A 19,845-nucleotide genomic window follows, 5' to 3' on the forward strand; every position below is an offset into this window, starting at 1 on the left:
CTGCTGTCCATCTGACGGAAAAACTTTGAAATTACAAGTTTGTTGTCCAATTGACCCCAAATTGGCATTGTTTTTTTGGAAAGCAACGTTTGCTTTGCAGTTCTGTTTATTGAGGGATACTTTTGTTTGTTACTTTATTTAAATCAATTTTTGACATCAGTGTAATCAATTCATTCATATTCAATTGACTTATTTGTTGCAGGTTACTTCCTTACTACTCGAAGGTGAAAGAAGAAAACTAGCTGTCCTACAGAGAGAATTGCAGGTAGCACTTGCCGAAGGAGGGAGTGTTAAAGTGAAAGAAAAACAACGACAAGAACTAATCCACGCGATATCGTAAGTACCAGTTTTAATTTATTTTTAATTATGAGTCAAAAAAATTAGTGACTTACAGTCTTATAAACAATTCCGTCTGGCAGTATGAAAAAGCACTCAGAGATAAATTGCACTCTTGAAATAAATGACAAGTTGATTCGCAGCAACTTGTGTTTCCTTATTTTTTCTTATACTTCTTCTGGATCTTCTGCTCCTATTTCTCCTTTCACTCCTGCTTCCACTTTTCTTTTAGCTACTAGTTAAATTTACTGCTGCTAACTGGAAAGTATCAAGCAGTAAGTACTTGAGCGCGAATTGCAATGCTATATATGTATAGAGAAATCTTGTAAATTAAACTAGTCTGTGTTTTATATAGCCAGGCAAGAGGGACAAATAAATTTAATCCATAAAGCACAGTACGAAATTCGCTCACGGAAAATCATGGATATTGCTCTCTGCGCAGTGCTTACGTTCGCTATCTTCAACTTTTAAGTATTTATGAAATAAATATTATACCCGTTTTCATTTTTCTCCTTAATTCCTCTTTTGTTTTCTTTTTTTTTTGTTCAGTAATATAAAAATATACTGAGAGGTCTGGTGCAGGTTATGAATTTTACAAGGCTGCCTTTTTTCTCATCGTAATTGTCTAAGTTTCGTGAAAAAATAATTCTTTTAACCACGTTTAAAAGTTTCCTATTCGTAAATTATCAAAGTTACGACACGTTTTTACTGTGTTCTGAACCCATAAAGAAGGATTTTACAGATATTTTATATTTATATCCTTTTGTATCAAAGGATTATATTTTACCGGATAAAAAAATCTCGACGACGGTTCACAGGCGAAGTAAATAAACGTGACTGTGCGGATTGAAATGGGGGATGGGGTATTATAGTGCAGTGGAACCGAGACACGGAGCTTGGGATCACAGATTCTGCTATTAAATGTAGTATTAATCTGTGGTTGTACCGTACAAATCAAACGAGATTCAGTGAAGCTGTCTTTATCATTTCTAACGTAATCTCTCTTCAATTTCACTAATTCAACTGCTGGCCGTAAAGTGGACGTCTGGACTCACAAGATCAAAGAGCGATTCGCGTCGATCCAATTAAAATCCAGTTTATCCTGTGATCGGCTTTAAATGTCCGACCACCGGTATCAGTTGATTGGATTTGATAACATTATCATGGTTTAATTTTTACCTCAACTATCGCTACAATAATAAATATTAGAATACACTATTTAATTTAAATTTAAATCCAACGAATAAAAAGTCGCTTGAATTTGAAATTTAAAAATTTTTAGAAAAATATCCGAGCTTTTTTACTTTTTTTAATTGTGGATTTAAAAATAATTCTTTTTTATTTATACTTTTTTTTTTTTTTTTTTTTTTTTTTTTAATAGAGTCTAAAATTAGAAAAAAAGGAAGCTATTGATTTTAGACGAATTTTTAAGAATTGAATTTTCGTTGGCAAACAAGAACCATCTTCCCCATTCCGCCATATGGACATGTGCCACACATTCAATTTTGCTCGACCCTTGCTCATATTTTTTTTCTAACAATGTATTTAAGAAAAAACATTGGGGTTGTATTCGAGGGTATGTCACAAGTTAGCCTCAGAAAAAATAAAATTAAAATGATCGATCAGTAAAAAAATCAATAAATAAAAAAAAAATTGCTAGGTATCAAAATACTATTCTATTTAATTCGAAATTTTAAAATTTGAATCAAAAATTTTTTTAGTAAAAAAGCTACACTTCAAAAGTTGCCTTCGACTATTATCGATTTAAAATTTTAATTGAATACTAGGTACGACAATAGGTAATTTATATTGATAGCATTAAAATCCATGAACTCTTTCATTAAAAAACTATTGGTACAAAGACTTGTAGTATAAATTTTTAAACAATAGTAATTTATTTCCAGGAAAATCCAGGGCCAGCATGAGCAACTGGATAAAGAATATCGTATCCACGCCGCGGGAGTTATTCTCAGCAACACAAGGGGATCTGGCAAGGTACTTTTGTTATTTTTTACTACAATTTATCTTACTCTGATTACACTTGAACGTAAACTTTTGTCTTGCGAATTTGAAATTTGTTCTTCTATAAGCATAAACTACAAGACTATAAGAACAACTCTCATGATTAAATTGAATCACTCTTGAGACAATCTCATTTACTTTTCGTGACGTTGCTTTGTTAAACTTTAATATAAAAAGAATTGAGTTTCTATTCTCCCTGGACCAATAGTCTCACTAGTTCTACAACTACTACTTACTACGACCAACAATGCTCCTATTACTGTAGAGTCGACAATGCGGCCATTTCTTATCGCGAATCTAAAAAAAAGTCATGCAGTCTAGGTCACTTTCATCCATCCATCTATTTATCAATATATATACCAGATCTATTTTCCGGAGATTATTCGTGACGATAAGGTTTAAATTCGATTGTATACATTGCCAAGTCAATACCAATAAGAAAGCTAAGAAAAATTTAGATCGTTCGACTAGACAAACCCTAAGAATTTTCTCCCGCTTTTATTCTTTAACCTCTTCATAGACCCGACCCACAAAATTATTCCCATCACGTTCCGCCGACTCAGTTGGGATGCATTAGTTTTTCCTACATAGTGTACATACAAATATATATATACATATATATATATATATATATATATATATATATATATATATATATATATATATATATATAAGTATTTTCAAATGTGTGAGCAACAGACGCTCGGAAGGTCAGGAGCGTCCTTAAGACTTTTTTTTATTTTTTTTTATTATTTTTATCACGATCTTAAAATCGTGACTGAATTTTTTCTCAGCTCCGTTAAATGACTATTAGTAATCGTAATTGTGTACATTTAATCATTATTAATATTATTGTTGTTATTATCTTGTAAAGTGGAATGAAAATTGATTAGAGAAGTGAAAGAGACTAATTCCACTTTTGTGGTAATGTGTAATTTATTAAGACATCTTATTAAAAAGTATGATAATGACGATGGCTTAAACAAGTCTCGGTACTTAGAGTAATCTAACATTTTAATTAAAAATTCTTTTTTACTGGTCAAAAAAAAAAAAAAAAAAAAAAAAAAAAAAAATATGAGATGATGGTATAAAGAGAATGGTGGGCTGTAGGATGTGAGCTTGCGACAGTCACGCCACAGAGAACACGTTGTAGATTGTTACGCGCGTAAACGATCCTCGTCGACTAGAATAATTAATACTTTTTTTTATACCTCCAATTTTTTATTGCTAAACTAAATACACTTTTATTTTTTTGTTTTTTGTTTACTGATACTGCAATTATGTACTCAACAGTAATAAAGTAGAGTAAAACGGACTACCCAATAATTGTGTAAAAAATTATAAATTATAATTTATTGCTTTAATTTTTTTCTCCAACATTTTAACTCTCGAATTCTATGGCAGGTGATATTTTTCATAGAAACTGGCATGTGAATTTATACATGTTAAATTTTATTAAAAATACGAGAAAATTTTTTTTTCATTTTTTTAAGCCGCCCCATTTTACCGGTAAAATTTATTGACAGGAATCGAAAATTTCTTTTGTTTTCGTAGTTTATATCTGAGAAGTAAAAGATTAAGCGTGATCGAGATTAAAAAATACATTTCCGCAGCGTCCTATTATGCCCACCCTTCTATATATTTTTATTTTATTTCATTGGATTTTTTTCGGTGAGAAAAAGACGTATTACATGTAACATAGATTTTCCGAGGTACGGGCTCTCGATATTGTCGATATGTATTACGACAATAATTCCAGCGATTCCTTGAGAAAATTGACGATCCGTGAGTTTACGAGGGGATAATGAAAGATGTTGGAAGAAAGAAGAGTGAGAGAATGAAATAGATGGTGGGTAATTTTCCTTCCTCGAGTTTTTATCCCACCCAGCAGAACGAAAACTCATCATATTATTTTTATTACTTTTTTATTCTTAATATTTTTTCTATCTTGAGCTTTAGAGGAGCTATGATACTGTCGCCATTGTGCTGAGAAATATTCAACTCATGACAGAAAATACAATCGTACATTTCAGAGATTGCTCAGCTTTCTTTAAAATAACGATAAAGTTATATTTTATATTTTTAAAAATGAAAAGACATCTTCAAAAAGGACAAATAATAAATATCTCTCGAAGTATATAAAAGAATTTCTGGTTTTGACACTCGGCGTTTTTTCCACCACTTGCCCCATCTTTTCACGGCTTCTTCTCAAACTTTTTTTATTCCGAAAATGTACTGCACTACAACTAAAGTCAAGAGCGACATACGTTTTATAAATGTCCTTAAACGCGCGAACTTGTTCACTTTAAAAAATTTGTGTTTTTTTTTTTTTTTTTTTTTTTTCATATATTTAATGTTTTATATTTATAAAAATTTATGTAAATTATAAAAGTTGAGTTAACGATTTTCAAGTCGCAAATCATAAAATGAATTTTACATATGCCTCGGCATGATTAATACCTTGAGGGCTGGTTAAAAAAACGTTAAGTAAAGAAAGGGGATAGAAAAGTTTACGAGTGGTTTTAGCTGAGGGCGTTGGAGCTTCACATCTCAATGAGATTCGAATATGGGAAGAAGGAGAAGAAAAAGAAGAAAAACAAGTTAAGGATCAAGAGGAAGAAGGAGCGGAAGTCTATAAAAAAACGCAAAAGTTTAAAATATAAAAAACTTTTGGAGTTTAACCCTGTTTACGAGGTATCAGAGCGACGCGAGCCTGTCACTTAGTGAAGAGACTTACAAATGATCCTTGCGAATAAAGCAGTTGGGTTGAAAAAAAAAACAGCGATAATAAAAGCGAAACCAGTAACTGATGCTGTTTAAAATGTCCTGAGTGAGTGGGCAAAAAGAAGTGACGGAATTGGCGGAGGTGAAATGAAAAACAAGAGAGGAAAAAGCCAAGTTTTATGTTCTAGACATCGTCTCTTTCTTTTTATATATATGTATACATATATATTTATTTATATATATATATATATATATATATATATATATATATATGTATGTATGTCTGTGTTGAGGTGGCGTGCAACCCTCAGGCAATAAAGGGTGCACGCAAGTTTCTGTCTGAGGGGAGAAAGAAAAAAAGTAAAGTAAACTAGAAGGTGAGGGAAAGGTAGAAAAAAATAAAACAGAAGGTTAATAAAAAGAAAAAGTATGAAGGAACGTGCTGTATCGTCAGTAGATACCGAGTACCACGTACTACCGTTGTTCATCACATCTATTCTTCTTGGTTTTATTTTTTTACTTCTGCTCTCTGAAAGTTTATTAGTAGATGGGCTGCGGCGCAACCCGCAGTGCAGGAACCGCAGGAAACTTCCAACCGAGTCGATCATTTTTTTCTCCTATCATAAGTCTGTTATTTTATATTTTTATTTATTTTCATGTAATTAAAATTTTTAATCGATTTTTTATTTTTTTATTCCAAATAATTATTCAACCCGACGTTCGTCTCGAGTTATTGACCGGGTTTTCCACTATTTTCATCGCAACTTTTCCTCGTCTCTTGCCGGATTTTTTTATCTTGGGTAGTTTTTTTTTATCGTTGTTTTGCTTGCATATTAAGTAATGAATTTTCTATTGAGTAAATTTAATTTCTGTCTTTTATGGAAGACGATAAAACTTTATTTACTTTGTTATATTTTATGTTTTTTTTATTAACCGCTACTGTGCTCTCGCTGGTGGGGTGTCGTTCAGACAATCAAGACTGTACCTATAGTGTAGATAAACAAAGGGAGATAAATAGGTAAGTGGTACAGAACAAAACGATTCGTCTGAGTAGTTTCGATTTTCTTTTTTTTTTTTTATTCGTCTTAACTCTGAATGGAGATTGAAAAGGGTCGAGTTAGAAGATGGGAATTTATACATATTGTACATACATAGACATTTATGTGTATTTATATAAATGTATCAAGCAACGAGAGAATGTGACTGACAATAGACACCGGAAGATACATTTAGTAGCATCTTGAGTTGCTCTGGGGCACGTGAATGTCTCTTGTGTCAAAAGGACTAGACAAGTATTGAAGTTGAACAACTTTGAGTGAAGTGAAATAAATATGCGCAATAAATTTAAAGTTCACACGGTAATATATTTACTAAAAAAAAATTTATGACCAAGTAACCTGAGTACTGTGCGATAAATATTTGCCAAATATATTTAAGCAACTGAAGTTTTTCAATATCGAGAAACGAGTGGTTCAACATTCGGTTTATCTTTTTTATAGCCATTTCTTGGGGAGTTAAAATCCAAGAAATTTGCCGTAACGGCAATACGAGGCTTCGACTGAATAATCGATTGCAATGTCTGACTACTCTTGAGTATTTCTACTTGGAGAATCTCATCGAGAATGTGAGCCAGTAGAAACGGATATTCTACATCAGACCTTCTTGGAACTATACGAGTTTGAAATTTTTCCAACATTTAATTCAACCAAGCCAATATTTTTTTCTCCGAATCCAATAGCTTCCCGGTACTAAAATCCATAAAAAAAAAAAAAATAATAATCCAACCGTTCGTTTCATTAAACACCCAGCATTCTTTCATTTCCATTCACCCAAAGACACTAACCCACAAAGATCTCCAGAACTTTATTCTCTTGTTTGGTTTTTTTCATTTTAAAAAATATCAACAACTCACTTCCTTTATTTAGTCCATCTCGTTCTCTCTTCGGTCCCCCACCTTCTGGGGGATTCGATCGTCGAGCGAGTTCGCGAAACAGCCACCGAGGTCGGCAGCGCGAGCGTCGTATCCCCAGTAAACACTGAAAGTTGTCTGTGTGTGTTCTTCTCTGTCTGGGTAATGTGGACCGAGCATCAGTAGAGCCATTCAGGATCCTCCTCACCAGCACTAGCCCCAGCATCACCACCACCAGCAGCCCATTGGCTCTATACGAATACGCGCTCAGTTTCCTCGTCTGGTCTTTCTCGAGGATCCCACTAGCAGCTATCTCGTTTCAGTGGCACCCTCGTCTATCCATATCCGCTTTCTTGGTGGCTGTAATAGTAAAAGTAATAGTAATAGTAAGCTTGCGCGAGAACCACTGACGGTTTCGAATGCGCGCTGGCGGTGGGCTTAGTAGTGTGTAGTATCAGTACATCAATACAGAGACAGAAGTGGTGATGGTAGTGGTGATGGTGATGGTGAGGGTGAGAGTGTTAGTGAGTCCAATGGTGGTGGTAGTGGATAAGCAGTAGAGGGTGGATCACCCGCAAGTCGTGCGTTCACCTCGCGCCGCGACGACAGGGCGCCGTAACCTACCGCGAAAGGATATGCGAATACAAAATATAACAATTCTTATCTCATAAGCGAAAATGTGCTCTCAACTACTCGACTTTAAATGTAATTAACAATTTGTACTATTATTTCAGTGGTTAAATAACAGAATATTATTTCAGATGTGACTCTGTTACTAATGGATGGAATTTTCTGAGGAAAAATTTTGAGAACACGTGACTTTTTGTGGAATGTCGAGCGAAGTGGATGTTTGATTTTGCTGATTGTTACTTGGCTGTTTAACGAAACATATGGGTGCTCTTACAGATGTGTGTTATTAATTATTATTGTATATGCCGAGTGGGTGTGTGAAGATCTTTAATATGTAAATTAGTTTAGTGCAATTGCTCGTAGAGTTTGCCGTTAACCAGACGAGCGACATTCTCGTCTGCTAGGCTTACCTATAAAAGAGGATAGTGGGAGCTGCTCTGGCAGAAGCTTTTGGTGGAAAGGGCGTTTACCGCACGACGACCAACTGAAGGACGTCACGGGGTTAGTTCCCTCGTGACCGTGGTTAGTGACACACACCTCCCTCAATAATTATTACAACTTCTACAACTGTTACTATTGATAATTTATTTTTATTTATCAGACATATTTATATTTATATATATACACACAGTATATATTTGTTATTCATGTTAAAAAATTTGACGTTCCGATGAAAGTAGTTTGACAGAGTTTGTCTACAGACTCGTAGAAAGTGAGAAATGGGAGCCGGGAATGAAAAGTTGATTGATGAACGCGTGCCAGAATGAACTTAATTAATATTAATGATGAAAGGTGTCGGTAACATCGTATATTAAATAATAATTATCAGGGAGATCGAGGGTTAATTACGTGATACTGTTTAATTTATGATTTAGTCGATGAGTAAAGTAAACAAATAAGTAAATAAATTAAATGAAGGCATTGGTTAGTGATGTTTTAATGAGTTGTGTTTAATTGCCGTGACCGTGTTGTCGGTTCTGTTGCTCCCAAGTGATCAAAAGTAATAGCTATAACTTGGTTAATTTTTCTGCAAACACCCTTGGGAAATCAGTTTACACGATTACTATTGTGATCGAAGTTGTATCGCGGCAGTTATCGGAGCGAGGACGACAACGGGGAGATAAATAAAAGGACTAGTAATATGTGATGTTGTTTAAGTGCTTAAATGTTTATATATATGTATATATATATTGAGTCTAAGTGTTAAAGCTTTTTGTGTTACTCGTGCAACGATTTTTAAACGTGATTGCTAATAGTGATACTGTTTATTTTATTAAATATTTAATGTAAAGGGTTTTAGCGGAGCTATTTAAAGGTAAAGGAGTTAAGATAAGGTGGTTGGGGCTGCTCAGAGGTCACGTTAAGTGACGGTCTGAGAGTCAGCAGTTAAACACGAGGAGGTAGCAGTGAACACTCGTCGATTCGTTCGCTAAAATGAGACATGTGCGACGACCCTTAGCCCTCGAATCGATAAATCAACTTGTTCGTACACTTTTTACATGTACGAGTACAATATATGTATATGTATATATATGTATGTATGTAAATGTACATATACATGTAGATGTTGCGATTCAATGTCGGTTCAAGTTGGGTTTTATACGCGAAATATTCGGTTTCGTTGAAAGAGATGTCAAGTGTTTCAGCTTTTTTTCAACTCCCATAGACCGTAGAGTAGTTGAGTTCAGGGCTGATCTGAATAAGGCATTGAAATGATGCAAGAAAACCTAATATCCTCCGCGAGGAAATACACATTGGTAGAACCTTCGATCTTATCTCAGCATTTTGCTCTGCATATTTTATGTTCGTGTGTTATTTTACGTATATAGGAAGCTACGCTGAGTCAATTGATATACTTATCTTGCTCCATAAATTTTTCGCTTTGACGTCGGTACTATATCATGCTTAAGAAATAGAAAATTTTTAGCATTACTTCAAAATGCTTGAATTTATATTTGTAGTTTTCATGAAAGTACTTTTTTTTTCTTATGTTGTTGTCTAATGAATATTTTTATGGGCTTTTTTATGAATTGACGAGATTGGGGCAAAACTGGCTTATGGAGTTACCGTAATTTTATAGACGATGCTGGCGAAGTTTAAACGGAATTATAATAATTAATTAAATAAATTAAGTTGAAGATTTCTGATGGCAGTGATGTTGATGTTGATACAGATTTTAATTAGCAGTGAGTTTGTTGTCACTAATTAGGATCCTTGAACATTTGACTGATGAAAACTTCATGATCCATACATAAATTTGTATTTTATTGTTGTATGAATTTATGAATAGATTGAGTATAATTTAGATGGGGGTGTGAGATAGAAGAGAGTAAAGAATAAAAATAATAAGTAGGGTGGGTGTGCAGAAATAGGGGCAAGTGTGGTCTGCATTTGACACTCTAATTAAAATCTCCTATCCTTCAATCAGGGCTTACTTAAAGGGGAGTAAGTGTGTTGTAAGAGTATAAGAGTGAGAGTGAGGGCGAAAGATGCAGAGTTAAATAAGGGAGCTTTTCACTTGAAATCATGAATAGAAGGTAGATTAAAATTATAATGAGGTTATTCAATTAGTCAAGGCTATTTCTTAAAGATAATAAATCATAAGTTTTTGTTATTTAACATTTATACTGAGATAAATTTTTTTAGGTCATGTTTATCAGTTTTTTCCTGGCACTCTGTAGGATCTGTGAATTGAAAAATTTTAAATGGGAGAAAGAGGTTAAGACGTTAAATGTCCTCGAGCTAGAGAAAGAGTTAAATTTAATAGGAGTCTTCCTTGGAGTCTAATTAAAGAGCCATCACGCTTAATGATACTATCTGCTAAATTGATTCACTTTAATTTCCTGTACCAACAAGGAATTATGGGTTTATGGATTTTTACTCTGCGCTCTTTTAGGTTAAATAGTTATCAGTTTATTTATTTTTTTTCTTATCAGATTCATTTTAATATTCAGTTTGTTTACAAAATATACGAGCGATTTACATAATCCATCATTTTTACGGATATTAATATGAAAAACTGGAAAAAAGGGCCGCTCAAAAATTACCAACACTGAAGAGAAGATTTATTTGAGCCAAAGATATGTATATTTGGATATGGCCAAATAAATATTTAATTGTGAGAAAGATATAATATATTTGAGTAGTTTAATTGCGTGAAATAAGTGATTTATTTGTGTCAAAGTAATTATCAATTTGCTACAAATAAATAAGGTCTTCAAATATATGTATACTACCGCCAAATTTCGGGTTATTTGTCACAAATTTAATATCTTTGTCACAAATATATCAACTACTTACCACAAATAAATCATATATTTCTGTCAAATTATAAAATTATTTGAATCAACTGTCATATTTTGTTGTACCAAATATATTTATTTGTCATTATGAAATATTTGAAAAAATGCCACGAATAAATTGAATTATTTGGGGCAATTATTTATTTTTTTCAGTGAATGGAAATTTTTTCATTTAGAATACTTTAAGTCGTTGTTTGCTGGTTTTTTTTTAAATTTGAACTGCCTAAATTTGGGAATTATGGTCAAAAGTTGTAAAAGTGAGAAAATTGAGCCCCATTTTATAAATTTATCAATTTTTTTTTACACTTACTTTTCAATGATGTGACAAATCATGTTTTTATATAAATCTTACTTTAGACATTCTGGTATAAATATAAAAAAAAAAATTTTCTTTTCTATCTCTAGAAAAATTGTCGAAATTTTTTTTTGCTATAATAATTTTATCGGCAATAAAAAAAAAAATAGACAAATCGAAGTATAAAAAAAATTGAAATTATTAACGAAATATGAGATTTTATATGAACACAAAAGCAATAATAAAGTTGTCATAAAAAGTCAGAGGTCAAGCGGGCTTTGGAAATTGAAAGAAAAGAACAAACAGTTATTGGATCTTGAGATTCTAAGGTCGTTACTTTTCAAAAAAGAAAATATATAATTTTTCATGCGCAATTTTATAAAAAGTTACGGTGAAAAAATTTGTTATATTTAATAATTTATCATTTTGATGACGCAAGTTTACGTGACGAATTGTCGTAAATTTAAAAATCCATTCTGGTTCACGCTGGGCGACACACTACGGATTCCTTGATAAACCTCTCGAGTCTAGGGTTAGATGTATTTCCTTACGGGATAAAATAGAAGAGATTGTGGAGATAAAAGGAAAAAATAAGAATAAGAATACTAGAGAGTAAGAACAAGCGGACCCTTTTCGATTCCCAGGGGATCCTTGACCCAACTAAAATTAAAGGAAACAGGAGTGTATATGTTGGGAATAGCGTGAATCTACTTCCCGCTTTGTAACAGAAAAATTTATATCGCTTTTTTCCTACCGTTGGTTAATAATTTAGCTTGCTTCCATTTTTTTTATTTTTTCCATTATTTATTCTTTTGTAATCAACAATGACCCATCAAGTTTGTAATCACATTATACTAACATGATTTGTTTGCTACTCATCTCATATCTAATTCACTCATCCATATTTCCACCTCTACATACCCGCTCGTATCATTACTCATCGATTCAACCTCCACTTTATTTGCACTTCGTGAATCGCGATGAGCGGCAACAAAAAACACAAACAGCAGCAGAAATATGAACGGGAATAAAAATTTTAAAAAAAAGTTTGAATAGATCTAAAGTTGAAGTTTGAAAAAAATGAAAAGAAAAAAAAAATGTACGTAGATTTTTTACTCATGCAGGTCATCACCCGAGGCACTGAATATTTACGCAACTGGCATATAAAATTTTTTTTACTCGTGCGTAAGAATTACCGCCGCTGGCTGATATATTAATATGTCTGCTCATACGTGACTTAATTTTTTCACCTAGTTGTTTATTACCTTTGCCACTGGAGTGATTACACTGAAAATTTTAAATTAGATCACCATATCAAAGGGTAAAACTTAAATTACTGGGGGTAAAAAGTGTTTTACCCGATTCTCGGGCATAATTTCGAAGCTAGGAACCTAGATAGGAAATCTGTACTGCTACAGACAATTACTTGGTCACATATACGTGATATATGTTTCACGGATGCTTACACGCATGTGTAATATTCGTGTGCATATCATTTGTGGGCGTGGACTTGGGTATGGGTGCCGGTATGTTTGGATGAGCAACACGACATATCTAACGCGTGATAGAGATCATTATATGGTTATTTTAATGGTGTAGTCATCCACAATCTCGACTTTGTCTCGGGTGTCAATATAACGGATGAGTGTAACCGCGATTAGGCTGCAGAATGGATTTTGGTCTAGAGGTATTTCCAGTTGAGTACGATTCAATTTGACGTACAACAGACAATCGATAGTTGTGTGCTTTTGCATATGTTTCACTGGACTAAATTCTATTCTACTCTATACTCTCAATTGTTATCAGGCTTGTGGATACTCAACAACAGATTGATTTATATATTTTTTTATTTTATTGTTAAATCTTTATCGTTTTATTCAATCACCGGTTTCTGATTACTACTCACTGATTAACCAAATATACGATTTTATTACAACATTAATTAATATATATTTTGAATATTGATTTACGAGCTTTTATTAAATATCCATGTAAATTACATGAAATTCAATGGATATTTACTATTAATTGTTATGATTATGAGGGGATTAAACGTCAGTTTATATTTATGGGTTGTTATATTAATTCAGAAAATGGATGGTTATAATTTATATAAATTTAGGAAATTCAGTGAGTAAGTTGTTATAAACAGCAACAATAAGTTTACTAGCTCATTAATTCACGGGAGGCTCACTACTACAATTAATGTTGAGTAAAATAGCCTCCAGGTTGACCGCAATGTCTGCAACTACTGGCATTGCCCGGTCAGTGAGTTCGTGTTCTCTCAAGCTCGACGACTTGTAGCCTTGAGGCGGAATACGGATATCCCGGGTTTATATATCTGTTAAATTCAGCAACGTGCTTCCGAAATTAATTCGTTTATCTCTGGAATTTTTTTTTCCTTTGGCCTTTTAAATTTTATCGAATGCAAATGCTTGGAAATTTTTAAAATCGAATTTAAATTCAAATACTTGTACGTAGTTGGGTCAAAATTACTCGCAGTTGGACACTTAATTTAATAATTTAATCATTTGAGGATCAGAAGAAAAAAAAAAATTTCTTACGTCGAAATTGTGATCTTTGTTTTGTCAAAAAATGAATAAAAAAAAATGAACGACAGCCAGTCCTTGGAGTCTGACGATACTGAATTAGATTATTTAGCGCAGATGGGCTGTAAATTATATTAGGAAAGTTGAAAAAGTTTTTGGCGTTAAGTTGATATTGAAACGGTTAACGGATGGGTTGGTAGCTCGTAGAGTTGGCAAGAAACAGAAGTAGGCAAGTGTGAATTCCATTATTTGTAATATAGACATAAAACATAAATGTGGGGACGTGGAGCCAGTGGTTGTGGTGGTGAGGGTACGGGGTGTCGAGGGTGGAGTACAAAAGGTTGTTCAGCCAGGAAATTATAATGCGGTTGGCTGCCAAGTGGGTGGAGGATGTGTTGCAAGGGAAGAGAAGAGGACAAAGTCAAGGCGATAATGTCGATAGTGTAGAAGCAACTTGCCATGACGCCAAAAGTTTCAGAGTTTCTTACTCCTCTAACTTTACCCATGTCAGTCTAAAGATGGGACTTGAGCGGATGGAAGAGTCGTCGGCTGCACCCGTCCGATCGGGCGGGCTCTGTCTCAAAGCATAATACAACCTAAATTAAGGCTGGATGCGTTTCTGAGTTAGTGCTGCCGGAAAAGCTTCCTCGCTTTCTTGTTCCTTTGGTTCAATACAACTCAGACTACATAAAGATAGAAGTTGAGTCTGTTTGCCGTCTCAGCGAAACTTTTTCAATCTTACTAATTGCTTGACTTGTATTGTTATAAAGATTTATACTTTTGTGGGTGTTGTGTTCTTAAATAACTTCAATTGTTGTTCCGAATCGGCAGCCTAAAAGTACGTTACGTTGACCCAACAAAACTACGGGGCTACGGATTAATTTGTCCGGGAAAATAAATCAAATTATTTGAGAAACAAAAACTTATCTGGAATCCTATTGAAAGTATTTTTTATCGACAAAGACTTCTATCAATGATTCCAAGTGCTTTTATTTTGAATTGCCCCTAAGTTGTAAGAAATTTTTTTAGTTTCAACTCAACTCAAACTGTTAATAAAAATAAATTACGTTTTTTATTTCTACTATTTTTTTTTTTTTGTTTTTTTATGGTTTCTTATACGACAAATTATTGCTGGCGTTTAACTATTCTGATTCGCCGGCGCTTTATTGCTTGATTTAGTAAATGGTTCGTTGGTTAGGTCTTTCATTATCATTTTATGGAGAAGAGGCGGGTCAGATGGGCTTATCACGAAAAAAAACTTTTTTTTTCTAAATGCTAGAATTTTTTTTCAAAAATAAAAAAAAAATTATGAAAATTTTTGGGTACCGTAATTAACCCAACCCTCTCCTATTTCCTGTCAATATATCAACTGAATAATTAGCTACTACATATTTCATGTTATCATAATAAATAATTAACTTGCATTAATTATTTTTACATTATTAAACGATCATATGATTAAAAGTAAAATTAAAAATGAGCTAAATATAAACTCTAATTATTTAAATAATAAATTTTATTTTATTATCTGATAGTACACTCACTAAACCTGACAAACTAATGTACTCGTAATAAGTAATGGTAATAGTCACAAAGTAGCTTAATAGTTTGATCATTCAAATTTCAGAATGATGGAATAGTAAATGTTATTACGGAAGTATCGATATTAGCTGGAGTAGTAGCGATGTAGTAGTTTCTAATAATTATAATAATAATAAAATACGTGTTGTACGTAGTTGTGGTCGAGGTGATGATATAAAAACGAGTGAATTGTAATAGCGTTGAGTGAGACAATGCATTAATCGATAATCGATTTGCTGTAAAAGGCAAATGGGCTCTAATGACGCGTATGCGACTCGACGAGCTTCGACACCAGAGTTGAAGTTCATCGGCTTTTACTTTTTCATTATTATTATTTTTATATTCTCATATATTTTTATATCCGCACAAATCTATCGAAAAATTTTATTTCATTTTGATTATTCATACTTGTCCGTACGAGATAATTTTTTTTAGACGCCTCATTATTTGCTCCATTTAATTCTATGCCAGAAGTGTGATATATAAACTGACAAATAATTCTACGACTGAAAATTATTTTAAATTTGAACTTGATCACGCGGAAACAATATTTTAATCGATAGAAATATTAGAGTGCGATATATTTGCTATAATAAATTATTAAATTTAAAATTTGATTATTTATTCCGAAAGTGATGCGTTTTAAATATTATATTCTATGTAGAGGTGCATTAGTCTGTTGCCTGATGCTCTTCTGCTAATAATTTAAGCCGATTATTTTATAGAATATAATGTGAAAAAAGTAATAATTGATGAGCTGAGTCGAATACAAGTTTTGCGGAAAATTGAGTTGAGAGAAATTACGCGATACGTCCGGGTCGAGTACATCACTTGATATATATATATATATGAAAAGGTTCTCTGTAGATATAGATGTGCACAGAGTGAAAAAAGAGCAAGCATCTGAGTATAGTTGTAGGTATACATCTCAGATAAAATAGTTTTGTCTCGTTTGGTACATCGTCTTGCATTACATGAGGACTCCTGAGTGTTGAGCTTTTAGTTTCCACCCATTCTTCTTCCTTCCTACGTCATCTTGTCTCAGACTAGCTCTTCTTAGCTACTTCCAGTTTTCCCAACAACATACTTTTTATATATTTTATTTTATACTTCATTTCACCGTTTATATTTAGAAAAAAAAAAAATTACGACCCTGCCGGTCTGCACAATTAACATAAAAAAATATAATAATAATAACAACAACATTGTGTGTATTTTTCGTAACAAACTCCAGCAACCTGTTGGTAAAATGTATATTTAATCTGGATAAATTATTAAAGATGAAAAAATGTAGGCATGCTGGGGAAGATTTATTCTCGAATGAGGATGAGGCTAGACGGGTTTATGCGTGACCTCAACATCCATCTTCGATGTTGGTTGCTTTTCTATAGACCATAGACTCATCCATAATTCTTATTCCCACGGTAATAGTGGAGCAGGTATGACGTGGGAGGGCCACCGGTGTCCAGAATGTCCGGTTGGTTAACTTATTGCCCTCATCAACGCCTGATCCTGATGGGACATCGGGAATACCCCGAGTGCGGCACTGAATGTTGGTTGGGTTGATGGGGGGTGAACTTGAGCTTGGGCTCCATCAATCTTTCGGTATTTCTCCACCATATCCATGCCGAAGTTACACGGAGATTTTTATATTCTGCCGAGTTCGTCTATCAACCACTTTCTTCTTCTTCTTCTTCTTCTTCTTCTTCTTCTTCTTCTTTCTCCACAACTTCGTATTTTTATTTCAAAATAGCATAGTAATATCTCCTCGATCATTGTCATACTTAACATTACCCTGTAAACTAACATGGCGAAGTAAACCACCTTGAAAGCTCTTAAAACTTTTTAATGCTGCCAATTCACATGTTTATATTCATTAAATAGTCGCATAAAAATTCCAGGTCGTTAAGCGAGCTAAAAAATTTAAATAGCCTCAATTCAGAGTCTAATATAATGCATTTCTTACAATATAAAAAAAAAATTTATTATAAAATCTTTTAATTTTATTTTTTAAATTCACTAACTCGCTATTCAATACGAACTGAAAGCCTTTTTTTATTCCTTCTATCGAATTTTTTTTTATTTTCTATTTCCTTTTTTTTTTCATGAGGAAAATGCCGGACAGTGGATAGAGTGAAACTATAAAGCTGAGAGACTAGAGCGGCCGTGAGCCGAAGGATTCGGTGAATAAAAAAAATGCTGGGGTTTTCCAACGTTGCTGTTGTCATCGACGTAGAGCAGTACATATAGAACTGGTTATAGTACAGCAGTAAATGGACTCGTGTGTGTGCAATATCTAGATGCAATGCACGTTTATGCGGCTTCGTTGGATGATGGCTCGGAGCCAACGTTACAGAATAGCAAGGTGAACGTTCCAAAGTAGGATGACGACGACGACGGCAGCAGTAGTAACCGAGGGTAATCGACGTTCTCCAGGAAGCCCAGCTGTAGTTTCGTCGAGGCGTGTATAATTATCGAATCTTGAACACTGTGAAAGGACTAGGAGGTTTATACCGTGGCTTTTGCTCGGTTGTTAAGTAGACTGAGAGTTCTGAGGGTTTTGGACCCCCGTATATTGAGCTTACACGAGTGCTCGTTTACGTTACACAACTACACTGTGGCCATTCAGAGCCCCGGAAATAAATGAAAAGAAAAGGGCTGAGAGTGGTAAAGTTGAGGTTAAAGAGTTACAGGGTGTAAAGGCTTTCGGAAGTTTGAGAGTCTCCAATAGCCGGATTTCACCCGCCCAGGAACAAAAGACGTTTAATGACCACGAGTACGAAGCACTTTTTTTAACTCAAGTCCAACTGCGTTTTCACGATAATAAAGATCAAACTAATCCACAAAATACTGTCTTTAATATTCTGATTTATTGACGCAATCGATTTTTCTCAGTGTCTCCAAGAGTCCAGTTTCCGAGGCATCCTTTATTTTACCTAAAGATAATTTAACTTTGTATTTTTTATTGAACCAAAAGGATTCACGAAGTACTTTAGTCGTCTGCTAACTTTACCCCCGTGTCAAACGTGTTGTTTTTAATTGTTATTAGCGACTGGTCTCTCATTCTCGTTGGGTGCGCATTCGTCTTCAGTCTGAGCTCAGCAGTAATTTGTTCTTTTGAAACTTTAACGACTTGGAGAAAATTCTCCTGCTTTGCTTTAAAACTCGCTTTTCTTGTTTTATTATTATAACAGCAGGAGTAAACTTCTTACTCTGCAATTTTATCTTACCAATGCCTTTCAGAGATTACACATCATATTTGTAAAGCAGCTTGTTATTGTTACAAGCTTTTAAATGAATCCATCTACCAGCAGGTATAATATTTCAAACACCAAAGCTCTGCAAGAATTTTTATGGAAAGTTAACTTTGTGAATTATTAAATAACAATATTGTAATGCAAAGTTTTACAATTTTCCCGAGAGTTTTTTAATTGACGATGAACAATAAAATCGCAAGGTCCGTGGTACCGGAACTTGGTGGTGGTAAGATAATGCTGTTGCTTGCAAGTTCTATGAGCAGGTTTTAAATTAGTGCTTCTTTGGGTGTGGTTTTAACTCTCTATCTATCCATATCTCTGTCTCTATTTAATTTCACCTCTTTCTCTTCATCTTTCCAAGTCCTTCGTGGACTTCCGCATGAAAGCAGCCGTGATTCTCCAGGGATAAAAGTCTGTACAGTTGTTGAGTAAGAAAATAAGATGAAATAAAAAAACACAAGTTTTGAGCAAGTTAATAAATATGGAAATTATAAAACTCCGTTAATAGTAAACTTGAGGTGAGCTGAGAGTTTTAAAGAATACCCTGATAGCTTTTTCTGCCCACCATAACTATTATCTTTATTCAGAAACCCGCGAGTCAAGATAACGCGAACATTCGATATAAAAATAATCCTTTGAATGTAGTAAAGGAGCTATAATGATAATCCGAGAGTTTTAAAAGTAAGCCCAGTGACGTCAAAAGTACTTTTTAAATTCAAAGCTTTAGTCATTTAGTTAAATTTCAAAGTCGCATTCTCGAAAACTTTTTTGTTTAATGTCGACTATTTTAATGATGATGCGGTAACTGGCTGTACCACATAAAATAAATGAATGTGCATAGATGTGAATAAGTGAAACGGTGAATTAGGTCACCGGAATGGTTATATGGTAGATGCGACGGACGTATGAATCTGCGGTCCACGTGTATTAACATGTGCCCGTGTAGGATCAAATCCATCTGGGAAATTTAGGTCAGCTGGGTATTCTGTGGACAGTATATAGTTATATATTTTTTCATTTGATTTTGGCGTTTTTTTAAAATTTCTCTCCGTCCACGCATGCTGTCTTTTGTTCACTATTGGTTTTGGGAATTTGTTAATTAACGTCTATAAAACATATAACGGACTACTGCAACAGATCTGATCGAGTCTATACATCCTGATTGAAAACTGAGAGTACCGATCAATAACAAACACGCAAATCCCAGTGTTTCTACTACCACTACTAGATGTATAGTGTT

At 33.8% G+C, this 19,845-nt stretch overlaps 1 protein-coding gene across 1 annotated transcript in view; it reads left to right on the forward strand.

The window, feature by feature from the left end:
• Positions 1 to 17,496, forward strand: part of LOC128667275 (uncharacterized) — a 49,101-nt gene extending 31,605 nt beyond the window's left edge. The window contains exons 3-5 of the mRNA XM_053741468.1: positions 203 to 336; positions 2,241 to 2,331; positions 17,459 to 17,496. Coding sequence (XP_053597443.1) covers positions 203 to 336; positions 2,241 to 2,331; positions 17,459 to 17,485 — 252 coding nt within the window. The 3' untranslated portion in view covers positions 17,486 to 17,496. The remainder of the gene's footprint in view (positions 1 to 202; positions 337 to 2,240; positions 2,332 to 17,458) is intronic.
• Positions 17,497 to 19,845: the final 2,349 nt, after the last annotated feature.

This window comes from Microplitis demolitor, chromosome 8 (genome assembly GCF_026212275.2).
Source record: "Microplitis demolitor isolate Queensland-Clemson2020A chromosome 8, iyMicDemo2.1a, whole genome shotgun sequence".
In the NCBI taxonomy this organism is placed as follows: domain Eukaryota; kingdom Metazoa; phylum Arthropoda; class Insecta; order Hymenoptera; family Braconidae; genus Microplitis; species Microplitis demolitor.